This window comes from Peromyscus maniculatus, chromosome 12 (assembly GCF_049852395.1).
Source record: "Peromyscus maniculatus bairdii isolate BWxNUB_F1_BW_parent chromosome 12, HU_Pman_BW_mat_3.1, whole genome shotgun sequence".
NCBI lineage: Eukaryota > Metazoa > Chordata > Mammalia > Rodentia > Cricetidae > Peromyscus > Peromyscus maniculatus.
This window is the reverse complement of record NC_134863.1, coordinates 9,110,375-9,123,035: the sequence shown is the minus strand read 5'-3', so window position 1 is coordinate 9,123,035 and position 12,661 is coordinate 9,110,375. Positions and strand designations below refer to the sequence as shown.

At 48.8% G+C, this 12,661-nt stretch overlaps 1 protein-coding gene across 1 annotated transcript; it reads left to right on the top strand.

Moving 5' to 3' along the window:
• The first annotated feature begins 517 nt into the window (after window positions 1–517).
• Psmd2 (proteasome 26S subunit ubiquitin receptor, non-ATPase 2) lies at window positions 518–10,986 on the top strand. The gene is made up of 21 exons (XM_006987751.3): window positions 518–893; window positions 1,293–1,349; window positions 1,647–1,811; window positions 2,408–2,529; window positions 2,676–2,900; window positions 3,168–3,326; window positions 3,478–3,622; window positions 3,794–3,854; window positions 4,256–4,402; window positions 4,549–4,655; window positions 5,326–5,453; window positions 5,699–5,786; window positions 7,262–7,424; window positions 7,541–7,642; window positions 7,819–7,964; window positions 8,199–8,282; window positions 9,377–9,545; window positions 9,626–9,720; window positions 9,841–9,967; window positions 10,365–10,483; window positions 10,645–10,986. The coding sequence occupies exons 1-21, from the start codon at window positions 759–761 to the stop codon at window positions 10,825–10,827; spliced, it is 2,727 nt and encodes a 908-aa protein (XP_006987813.1). The 5' UTR covers window positions 518–758; the 3' UTR covers window positions 10,828–10,986.
• Window positions 10,987–12,661: the final 1,675 nt, after the last annotated feature.

The window sequence follows — 12,661 nt, the reverse complement described above, 5'->3', positions numbered from 1 at the left end:
CACTTCATCTCTCTCTCATTCTGAGATCTGTGATAGAAGTCATAGAAACAGAAACTGGTAGAAATTCCTTACAGAGAACTAAAGCCAGCGTGAAAATGTATGGACATCCTAAAGACAGAACAGCAGAGCAGCTTCGGGCTGTCCAGGTTCTGTCGAAAGGCTGGAGAGAAGTCGCTGGCCGTGGAAATGGATGGCTGTACCTCGAATCCAGCACTGAGTGCATAAGTGATAGGTTTTAAAAACCAGCGGCAGCAGGGTGTGGTGGCTCATGCCTGTAATCCCGGCACCCCCGAGGCAGAGGCAGGACCATGAGGTTTAAAGTCATTCTCTGCTTCAGCGAGCTTGAGGCTAGCCTGTACTAATAAGCAAGCTTCGGGTAGCATCAGGAATTCTCACGGGGGGGATGTGTTGCGGTTACTATTTCCACATTTGCTGAGGCTAGACGTAATTACGCTGCCGTCACACCGACCTCAGTCGAGAGTTCGAGAGTCCCGTCCGTTTGTCGCACCACGCATCCAGCTGTGGCGAAGGCCCGGGAGAGGAGCGCTAGGCATCTAGACCGAGCCAGAGACACCGAGAAGCCACACCAGCCGCCCCGCGCCGGAGGCCGAAACTGTGAACTCCCCGCCCTGCCTCGGGGGCGGGGCCCGGCTTCCGCAGGGCGCTTCCGGTCTGGAGGGCGCCGCGCGAGGCCGTCTGGGAGAAAAGGGGGCGGTGCGAGCGGGTGCGCGCGCAGCGGGCCGGCAGTGGTGGCCGAGATGGAGGAGGGTGGACGCGACAAGACGCCCGTGCAGTCCCAGCAGCCCTCGGCGACGGCCCCCGCTGGCGCCGACGAGAAGTCGAGCGGCAAGGAGCGGCGGGATGCCGGGGACAAAGACAAAGAGCAGGAGCTGGTGAGGCGCAGCCTCGGGAGCCCGGGGAGGAGGCCGCGGGCTGAGTCACTGCTGCCTCGAAGGCCGCGGGCCCGACTCCCTGCGGCCCACCACACCCGGGAGACCCGGAGTGGGGAGGAGACCTTGCCGTCATGCCCCCCTCATTCCGCACTGCCACCCCCCGCGGCCCGCGCCACCGTTTCGTGGGTCGTTGACATAATTTTCTAGACCGGCTTCCATGCAGAGCCTGCCTGGCTGGACTGCCTTTCCGGCAAGGCTGCTTCTCACCCCACTCCCATTTCTTGTCCATCTGGTCCCTCCCGAGGATGCACTTGCCCTCTCCACCTGTCCCCGGGTGAGTGGGAGGAGAATGTGGTGGCGGTCCCTTCGTTTAATGAACTTCTTCCCCCAACCCTTCAGTCTGAGGAGGACAAGCAGCTTCAAGATGAACTGGAGATGCTTGTGGAGCGACTCGGGGTGAGTCAGGACTGTTAACCCGACGCGGAGTGTATGGGGATGTTTCCCACTTGTTTGCTCTATCTCATTTGGAGGCGACAGCTGGATAGCACATATTAGATATTGTGATAATTGGAGGGAAAAGGGGACAAAGGATGTTTGAATGAGGTCTTGTGTCTCAGGCAGTTTGCAGGAGTTGTGGAATCATGAAGTAGGAGCCGGCTGTGTCTTTGAGCAAAGTGTTAGTTGCTTCTGTCTGGGTTATGATGTGGAGGGATGTGACTCCTTTCGGTCTGAACCCCAACCTCCCCTGATCAGGAGAAGGATACATCCCTATACCGACCAGCTCTGGAGGAACTGAGAAGACAGATTCGATCTTCGACCACCTCCATGACTTCGGTACCCAAGCCTCTCAAATTTCTGCGTCCACACTATGGCAAACTGAAGGAAATTTATGAGAACATGGCCCCTGGGGAGAATAAGGTAATTCAGATATATATGGTGGGGGGCTGTCCAGTTGAAGAATTCTTTTCTTTTCTTTTTTTTTTTTTTTTGTCCCTGACAGGGTTTCTCTGCAGCCCTAGCTGTCCTGTAACACACTGTAGACCAGGCTGGCCTCAAACTCAGATCTGCCAGCCTCTGCCTCCAGAGTGCTGGGATTAGAAGCACTTACCACCACCACTCGACTTATTAAAGCCTTTTAATAATTTACTATTACCATTAGAATTTATGCTGGTTATGGTGGGTACTTCTAATCCCAGCCACTCAGCATCTCTTGAAGTCAAACTAGGCGATGTAATAAGAATCACCATCTCCATCAATTCAAGCCCAGGAGCCTTTTTCTTTCTCCGACTCCCCATTGCTTGTTGCTTCCAGTTAGGCTGGCGTCAGAGGGAGCTGGCAACACCAACTTTAGGCTTTCTGTGAGGCCTAGCTTAGAGCCATGAAAATTTTCAGTGCAGAAACTAGTATGCACTGAATTTGGTGAATTTTGGTGGCACTGATCTTGATTTTCTAATGTCACATACTGTTTTCCTTGGACTGTTGGGTTTGACCTTAAAAGATTGGTTTCCTTACAGTGTTTTGCTGCTGACATCATATCTGTTTTGGCCATGACCATGAGTGGTGAGCGTGAATGCCTCAAATATCGGCTAGTGGGCTCCCAGGAGGAATTGGCATCATGGGGTCATGAGTATGTCAGGTAAGATCTTTTCTTTCTTGGGAATGTGAAGGGACTTGGAAGCATAATTCTTTTGGCTTGGGAAAATATCGATGTATTGAATTCCCCAGACACGGAATGCCTTGACTCCCAGGGACTGCTTCCCTAATGATGGTGTCTGTCTATAGACATCTGGCAGGAGAAGTGGCCAAGGAGTGGCAAGAGCTGGATGACGCAGAGAAAGCCCAGCGGGAACCATTGCTTACCTTGGTGAAGGAAATTGTTCCCTACAATATGGCTCATAATGCAGAGCATGAGGCTTGTGACCTGCTCATGGAAATTGAGCAGGTAGATATGCTGGAGAAGGACATAGATGAGAATGCATACTCAAAGGTCTGCCTCTATCTCACCAGGTAAGTGAGCATGGCTGAGGGGCAGCAGGCTTGCCTTCTTCAGCGCTAGTCTCATTTTTGCCTCTTCTCCCAGAGGGTCATGGGGTCACCTTAGGCTGTAGTTACTTGTTGATGCCATGAATTTCTTGAGGACAGAAACTGTGCCTCCTTAGCTATCTTGGAACGTAGTGCACTGCCTTGTACAAACAGGCATTTAGTGTATATTTGGGTAAGGAATTAAATAAGTTAAAGGCACTTCCTGAATTTCTACTCCTTTTGCCTTTGCAGTTGTGTGAATTATGTGCCAGAACCTGAGAACTCGGCCCTACTGCGCTGTGCCTTGGGTGTGTTCCGAAAGTTCAGCCGCTTCCCTGAGGCTCTGAGATTGGCACTGATGCTCAATGACATGGAACTGGTAGAGGACATTTTCACCTCCTGCAAGGATGTGTATGTAGAGAAGTTGGTAAAGGAAGAGATACGTTTGTGCATGAGTATTTGTGTGGAAATCAGAGACTTGGCAGTTCCTGGTCAGAGCGTGAGGTGCTTCTCTGTCCTGTAGTAGGTGAAAAATGAGAAGGTGTGATGGCTTTCCCCGCAGGGTGGTACAGAAGCAGATGGCGTTCATGTTGGGTCGGCATGGGGTGTTCCTGGAGCTGAGTGAAGATGTGGAGGAGTACGAAGACCTCACAGAAATCATGTCCAATGTACAACTCAACAGCAACTTCTTGGCCTTAGCTCGGGAGGTGAGATTCTCTGCTCTTGCCCTAAACTTTTTGTTAAAATTCTACCTGTCATGCTACCCCCTTCCTACTTTTCATTAGACTCCTGGTGAAAGTTGCTATTCAGTTGGATAGCAGAAGGGATAGCTGGGGGAATACCGGGGAGGCAGGAGTGACCCTCTGGCTTCTCTTTAGCTGGACATCATGGAGCCCAAGGTGCCCGATGACATCTACAAAACCCACCTAGAGAATAACCGTGAGTAGCTCTGTGTGGGGATTGGAGGGACTATTAATTGTTCCTATTGTATTGGGAATACCATCTTGGCTAACTCACTTATAGAGAATTTCAGATTCCCATGAACTTTGTGTCCAGGTCACTGTTGGAGACATAGACTAAGGGACTAACTTAAAATCAGAGACTGAAGCCAGGTGGTGGTGGTGAATGCCTTTGATCCCAGCACTTGGGAGGCAGAGGCGGCAAGCACATCTCTGAGTTCAAGGCCAGCCTGGTCTACAGAGCAAGTTCCAGAACAGCCAAGGCTACTCAGAAACCCTATCTCGAAAACAAAAACAGCAACAAAAATCAGGGACTGTCTCGCAGGCATTGTTCCTTTCGGGTCCTATGCTAAGCTGCCTCTCCTTTCTCCCCTTGTACAGGGTTTGGTGGCAGTGGCTCTCAGGTGGATTCTGCCCGAATGAACCTGGCCTCCTCTTTCGTGAATGGCTTTGTCAATGCAGCCTTTGGTCAAGATAAGCTGCTGACTGATGATGGCAACAAATGGCTTTACAAGAACAAGGACCACGGTATAATTTTCTCTTTTTGTCATGTGGTCAGATGTCAGCTGACAGTCAGGTGTTACTTGAGAAGGGTCCACAGTTAGTTTCCAGGGGAGCCCTTTAAAAGTTCTTTGGGTAGGCCCTTCTGAAGCTGACAGTCCTCCTTGTCATAGGGATGTTGAGTGCTGCTGCCTCCCTGGGCATGATTCTGCTGTGGGATGTGGACGGTGGCCTCACCCAGATTGACAAGTACCTGTACTCCTCTGAGGACTATATCAAGGTTAGTCTGGTCAAAGCTTATTCACTGGGGACTTTTTCTTCTCATGGTCTAGTGCTTCCTTTATAAAGACAGTATTTTAGCTGGGTGGTGGTGGTGCATGCCTTTAATCCCAGTACTCGGGAACTTGCTCTGTAGACCAGAAGCAGGCAGATCTTTGTGAGTTCGAGGCCAGTGTGTTCTACAGAGTGGGTTCCAGGACAGCCAAGGCTACACAGAGAAACCCTGTCTCTAAAAACCAAACAAACAAACAAAAAAAAGTAGTTGGGGGCTTGCTTATAGTTTCAGAGGGTCAGTCCATGACCATCATTGTGGGGAGCATGGCAGCAGGCAGGCGGGAATGGTGCTGCAGCAGCAGTTAAGAACTTAGGTCTTATCTGCAAGTTGGAGGCAAAGAGAGATGCTGGGCCTGTCTTGGGGTTTTGAAAACTCAAAGCCCACCCCCAGTGGCACACCTCCTCCATGAAGGCCACACCTCCTAGTCCTGCCCAGAACAATTCGACCCACTAGGGACCATGCATTCAAATGTTGAGCCTATGGGGACCGTGCTCAATTGAAACCACCACCTAGGCAGTTTTTCACTCCAGGTAATGCAGGTGTCACAGAGGCCACGCTGCACACTTTGTAGTTAAGAGGGAGACATCTGAAGTAAAGTCTGTTTTGCTGTTTGCAGTCAGGAGCTCTCCTTGCCTGTGGTATCGTGAACTCTGGGGTCCGGAATGAGTGTGACCCTGCCCTGGCACTGCTTTCAGACTACGTTCTCCATAACAGCAATACCATGAGGCTTGGCTCCATCTTTGGGTAAGGTTTCTTGCTGCTCTTCCCTTGTTTATTTACTTATTTTTAAGTTCTTAGGTTTCTGAGCCAGCTTGCTTCTCTTTCTGTTAGTGCTCAGCTTAAATCTAGAGCAGACATTGCCAAAGACTGCCATGTGCCGTTGAGTGTCCAGCTCTCGGTGAATGTGTTGGTGACCGGTTCTATTTTTGTTGTTTTTGCTGTGTCCCTGAGTATATATATGTCGGGGACTTTATCTGCTGACTTTGTAGGTTAGGCTTGGCCTATGCTGGCTCCAATCGGGAAGATGTTCTAACACTGCTGCTACCTGTGATGGGAGATTCCAAGTCCAGCATGGAGGTGAGTCTTCCTGGTGGAAAAGGTGGGGAGGTGTGTTGGGGTTGGGGACACCCCAGTGAAACCTCCTAGAACTGCAGTTTCAAGCTGTATGTGGTGGCTCACGTCTGTTATCTCAGTACTGGGGGATTGAGGCAGGAGATTTTCTGTGAGTTCCAGGCCAGCCTGGGCTACAGAATACAATTGTGTGTCAAGCACCCTGTTACTCTTACCTCATTCCCCACCCCCAAAAGGGGAGAAAAGCAGACTGGAATGCAAGCCCTGATGAAGCTTGGTGTGGTGTGGTGTGGTGTGGTGTGTTGTGGTGTGGTGTGGTGTGTTGTGTTGTGTGGTGTTGTGTGGTGTGGTGTGTTGTGTTGTGTGGTGTGGTGTGTGGTGTGGTGTGGTATGTGGTGTTGTGTGGTGTTGTGTGGTGTGGTGTGGTGTGTTGTGTTGTGTGGTGTGGTGTTGTATTGAGCTCCAGCCTCTGAAACCCCAGGCAAACCACTTAGTCTATGAGGAAGAGAAACTTGATGAAGTTAAGCGTTGATGACTGCGCTGGCCAGCTTCTGTCACTATAACAAAGCCACACATCATGGTGACAAACACATGGTGGAACCAAGCTGTTCACTTTAGTAGCAGCCAAGGAAGCAAAGAGAGGAAAGAGCCAGGATCCTTCCCCCCATTCTCCCCTCTTTCCCCACTGTCCCCTTCAAGGGAATCCCCTAATGATTCAAAGACTTCCTAATGAGCCACACCCCTTAGTTTCCACCACTTCCCAAGCTCTCCACGAGTACCACCACCTTATATTTGTAAGCAGTCCAGGTCGTCTTGCACGTGGTTTGGGGGGCATTCTAGATGTAAGTCGTAGCAGTGATTCTCACGTCTAGTCATTAGCTAACCTTAAATTTTCTTGCTTACACAGTCATTTTAGTGATAAATGTTGTATGATTGCCAAAAGCAGAGATTTTAGAATAAAATGATCCAAATCTTTGGATCTTCCAAGCAGAAGCTATAAGGACTAAGTATGTAGGGATATGCAAAGCTAAGGTGTTAGGGTTGCAGTCAAGCCTGATGACCGCATGGTGGAAGGAGAGAACTGACTTGCAAATCGTCCTCTGACCTCACACATGTACTGTGTGTACGCAGATGCTAAATAAGTAAATGCAATAAAACAAGAGTATGCAAATGGGTTGGCACAATGTCTGACATGTAAGTATTCACTGATCTTACAGACATCAATTACCCAGTGTGGTTAGGGAGAATAACTCACAGTGGACCAGAAGAAGTAGGTTTTAAATAAAGACACATAAGCAAGCATTTTAATATCTTACTGTGGTTGGGCATGGTGGTACACACCTTGAATCCAGCATACACTGGCAAAGACAGGGAGATCTCTGTGTTTCCAGGCTATCCTAGTCTACATAGTGAGACCCTGCCTCAAACAAAGAAAAGGAAAGGAAACTTACTGTGTATAATGCTGATTTTCTTACTTCTAGGTAGCAGGTGTGACGGCTCTAGCTTGTGGAATGATCGCAGTGGGGTCCTGCAATGGAGATGTCACTTCCACCATCCTTCAGACCATCATGGAGAAATCTGAGACTGAGCTCAAGGACACCTATGCTCGCTGGCTTCCTCTTGGCCTGGGCCTCAATCACTTGGGTGAGAGAACGTTTATTTTATCAAAGAGCTGACAGTAATTAAACATATTTGGAGGGTCTGTGCATCAGGCTGAGCTGGATACAAGCCAGTGTCCTTGGGCCCTTTGACTCCTGTAGGGAAGGGTGAAGCCATCGAGGCGATCCTGGCTGCACTGGAGGTGGTGTCGGAACCGTTCCGCAGTTTTGCCAACACTCTGGTGGATGTGTGTGCCTATGCAGGTCTGTGCCTCAGTCTCCCAGCCGCTCCGCTTCTCTCTTGTCCTTTTCTTCTCGGGCTGTTTCCCCTTTGTCTGTTTTTCTGCTCCTTAGATCACTTAAGGCTTCTTGTATTTACAGAGTACGCTTTTGCTTGCTGTCCTCTCATTTTTATCTCTTCCTTCACTGCCCCCCTGAAGGCTCTGGGAATGTACTGAAGGTGCAGCAGCTCCTCCACATCTGCAGTGAGCACTTTGACTCCAAGGACAAGGAGGAGGACAAGGACAAGAAGGAAAAGAAGGACAAGGACAAGAAGGAAGCTCCTGCGGACATGGGAGCACATCAGGTGGGGGCCGGCAGGCGCTCCGAGAAAAGATAGGTGTGGAAGGGGAGGGGGAGCAGAGGCACCTTTGCTTTGGCCTCTGCTTCTCCCCCGGTACCGCCACGGGACAGAAGGGCAGAACTGAGTTTTGTCCATGAAGAGGAAGGTGTCCCTGCAGGATAGCCCCTCCACAGGTCAAGCGGGATGACTTGGTTTTGTTCCTGGAATTGACTGGTTCTTGTGCCTCTGGAATTGCAGGGCGTAGCTGTCCTGGGGATTGCACTTATTGCAATGGGGGAAGAGATCGGTGCAGAGATGGCACTGCGGACCTTTGGTCACTTGGTGAGTAGCACAGGGTAGACTAGAATGTGCATGTGTGTGTGTGCATGTGTTTTACTGGGCGTTAAACCCAGGGCTTTAAGCATACATGGGTGTGATGTACCGCCACGCTGTACCTTAGTTCTGGCTAATTCTACTTTTGGTGGTTTAGAGTTCCTTGGTGGAGAAGCGAGTCCCCTTTGACCCATCATCCTATTCCTGTAATTGAACTTGATTTGCCACACATACACATGCCTAGAGCTTGTCTGAGACAGGGTATCTGTCTTAGTGTTCTGTTGCTGTGAAGAGACACCACGGCCATGGCAACCCTTACAGAGAGGGGTCTTGCTTCCAGTTGATAGGTTTAGTGCATCATCAGCATGGTGGGAAGAATGGTGGCATGCAGGCAGACATGGTGCTGGCGCAGTGATTCTCAGTATTCTTCATGCTGCAACCCTTTAATGCAGTTCCTCCTGTTATGGTGATCCCAACTCTAAAAAATTATTTTCGTCGCAACTTCATAACAAATTTTGCCTTCTGTTATGAATTGTAATGTGTAAATATCTGTTTTGCTATGGTCTTAGGTGACGCTGTGAAAGGGTCACTCACCCCCAAAGGGCTTGCAGCCCACAGGTTGAGAACCACTTAGAGATTAACTGGGAGTTCTACATCTGGATCCTTAGGTAGCAGGCAGAGAGACACTAAGCCTGCCTTGGGCTTTTGAAACTCCAAAGCCCACCCCCGTGATACATTTCCTCCTCCAAGGCCACACCTCTTAATCTGTTGAGTAGCACCACTCCATAATGACCAAGCACTCAAATATGTGAGCCTGTGGGGGCCATTTCTATTCAAACCACCACAGTTCTCTTCACACTTCTCCTCTGAGTACACCAGGCTAGCTGGTCCAAGAGCTTCCAGAGATTCTGTCTGCGCTGCTCTGTTTTCTCATAGGAGCATTGGGACTGCAGATGTCGGCACTGCTAGTTTGTTTTTGTTTTTGTTTCTAGGCGTTTAAACTCAGGTCTTCATGCAGGCAGTTTAACCCATGGAACTGTCTCAGCCCTGAACTTGTTTTTCCCTCTTCTCCCATGCTGTAATTTTGTTTCTTTTTATCACAGCTGAGGTATGGGGAACCCACCCTCCGGAGGGCTGTACCCTTAGCACTGGCACTAATCTCTGTTTCAAATCCACGACTCAACATCCTGGATACTCTAAGCAAATTCTCTCATGATGCTGATCCGGAAGTTTCCTATAACTCCATTTTTGCCATGGGCATGGTAGGCAGTGGTGAGTACTGGAAAAATCTTGAACAGACTAGAAGATTCAAGGTTCTTTTTGTAAGTTTTTATAATGTTTCTTATTTCTAGGTACCAATAATGCTCGTCTGGCTGCTATGTTACGCCAGTTAGCCCAGTATCATGCCAAGGACCCCAATAACCTCTTCATGGTGCGCTTGGCACAGGTAAAGAATAGGAGTCTTCTTTTTCTAGTGTGGCAGCAGCCGTACCTGTGGTGATGCAGGAGGGCCTGGGAAGGACCATGTCTTCTCAGCTATGACTGAACGCCTCTGTGTGTTTTGCAGGGCCTGACACATTTAGGGAAGGGCACATTGACCCTCTGCCCCTACCACAGTGATCGGCAGCTCATGAGTCAAGTAGCTGTGGCTGGTCTGCTCACTGTGCTTGTTTCCTTCTTGGATGTCCGAAACAGTGAGTTCCTGTTGGAAACTAGGCGTGGTGCACATGTGCCTTGCGCCTGTCCCTTACAGGGCCCCCTTGGTAGTCAGGAGCAAGATCCCAAGTTAGCTCTGTTTTTACAGGTTCATTGGGCTTGTGGGAGGCCTCATGAGACCTTAACTTCTCACACTTTTGATCTGGCCCAAAAGATTTCAAGATGAATCTACTCCTTAGTAACTAGGAAAATGATTTTCATGGTTAGGGATGGAGCAAAGAAGGGTAGAAGCATCTTGGGTTAGTGGTGGGGTGTACAGGAACAAGGTTTGGTCTTAGTAAGTTAGTGGGTTAGGGCTGGGGTAGATTCCTAAAGTTCAGGCCTGGCTTGCCGCAGTGTCTACAGCTCTTTGTTCTTTGTACTTCTTTCCCTCAGTCATTCTAGGCAAATCCCACTATGTGCTGTATGGACTGGTGGCTGCCATGCAGCCCCGAATGCTGGTCACATTTGATGAGGAGCTGCGACCATTGCCAGTTTCTGTCCGTGTGGGGCAGGTGAGGTATTGGGTAGAAAAGGGGGGGCTCGGTGTACCGTAGAAGTTGGACAGCGTATATATAATCCTTTCTGACATATTGCTGTGGACGGTGAGGGGGTTGGGGATATTGCTTCTCTCCCTTTACTGGAAACCCTTTACTTCAATTTTCTCATCCCACAGGCAGTGGATGTGGTGGGCCAGGCTGGGAAGCCTAAAACCATCACAGGGTTCCAGACACACACAACTCCAGTGTTGCTGGCCCATGGGGAACGGGCAGAGTTGGCCACTGAGGAGTTTCTTCCCGTTACCCCCATTCTGGAAGGTTTTGTTATCCTCCGGAAGAACCCCAACTATGACCTTTAAGTGGCCACTAGAGACCCTGGGCTGCAGATGATTTTTTTTGCAGGCCATACTGCCTGCCATGGGTGGATACTGTTCCAGATCTTTGGGGGAATTGTTACCTCTTGTTGTTTTGTTACTGTAAGTGAGATAACTTTGTTGAATAAAGACCTTTATCCCCAAGGTCGCTGTCTATTTACTGGGTGTCATGGCCTGGGGTTAGACTGGAGAGTGGAGAGGACGTGAGAAAGCCTTGTTCAGAGTAACACTGAGCCTAAAAGAAACTAAGCTCATTAGTCCCTTAGAAGTTGATAGATTTGATGGAATTTTATTTTGTCTTCTATGTAGACAACATTTGCTTCAAACTCAAGGGAGCAGCCTGCCTCTGCATCTAGGTGCTGTCTTTTAGTATCTTGAGTCTGGCCTTGAAATCTCGATACTTCTGCCTTCCCTCTGAGGATGCTAAGATTACAGACGGTACATCACTACACCCAGCTTTAAAGAATCTTGTAGAAGATTCTTCTGTATAGTTTTTGTGTGTAAACTCTTACAGCCAGCCTTCAAAGGACTTTGGATTTATACACTCCTCCCTTCAAGTCCATCTTTTCTGACTTTGGGCTAAAGATGCCCAAGAATGCACAGTCCCACTCGTTTCTATCTTGATTTGTGTGTCTCCTGTGATCTACCCTGTGTTCCTCTTAGGAGGCTCCTGCTTGAGTGATCTGGTCATGATAGCATCTCTGGGCTATTGGAGAAATTAGAGAGCTTGACTTTGGCCACATGGAATCATAGGAAAGAGGAGCAGCCTCTTCCTGGGAAATAGTCACTATTGATGGGCAGCACTCATTCTGGGTGTGGCTGGTACAAGTATAATCCTCTACTCTGGGGCCTAGTCTCTGTGGACATACGTGTCTGGCAGTGGGAGTAGCATATGGTCCTACCAAATAATCATAGGTAATGTTTGTAAGCATTGCAGCTCGGATGGAAAGGTATCCTGGCAGCACTTACCTTGAATTAATCTCCGAATAGTAGCTGGTACTAAATAGGTACTGTAAATGTTAGGAGAATAACTGTTTGTGTTTTAGAGACTGCAGCAATTTCAGAGGTGAGTATAGACCTATATTTTCCCAAGGGGTTGATAACTTGTTCACTGTCACATGAGAGGTAGAGACAAGGACTGGGATCTGAAATATATCTTATGCCTTAGTTACTATGGTAATATGTCTCTGGGATTTGAGACTTTGGGCCCCCTTGGTTTCAAAACAAACCCCACCATTTTTATTTTTCCTTTTTGGGTTTTTTGAGTCAGAGTCTCTCTATAACCCTGTCCTGGAACTCTTTATATAGACCAGACTGGCCTCAGACTCTCAGAGGTCATCTACCTGTCTCTTGAGTGCTGAGATTAAAGGTGTGCACCACCACACTTGGCTTGATTTTTTTATTTTATGTTTAAGGGTATTGTGCTCAGATATGTGTGAAGTGGCTACAGAGGGCATCAGATCTCCCGGGACTAGTTACAGATGGTTATAAGCTGCCATGTGGGTACTCGGAATCAAACCTGGGTCCTCTGGCAGAGCAGCCAGTGCTTTTCACTGCTGTGCCAGTGCCCCAATAACTCAAGATCTTAGCTGGAGAAGCAATGGTAACTTTAGGTCTCCATAATCATCTTGCTCTCATTGACAGCTGTGTGAAAGGTTTAACCTTGGATGTTAGCAAGCCTGCCATTGTGCCCTTTCAATGTGACTGCTGACTGAAGGAGCCGGTTATTGCCTAATAGTGATACAGTTAATTGCCTTACCTGGTTTCTAGATGTAGTGACAATAAGGTAAGTTAGGGCACTTAGACAGAGACTGGGCGA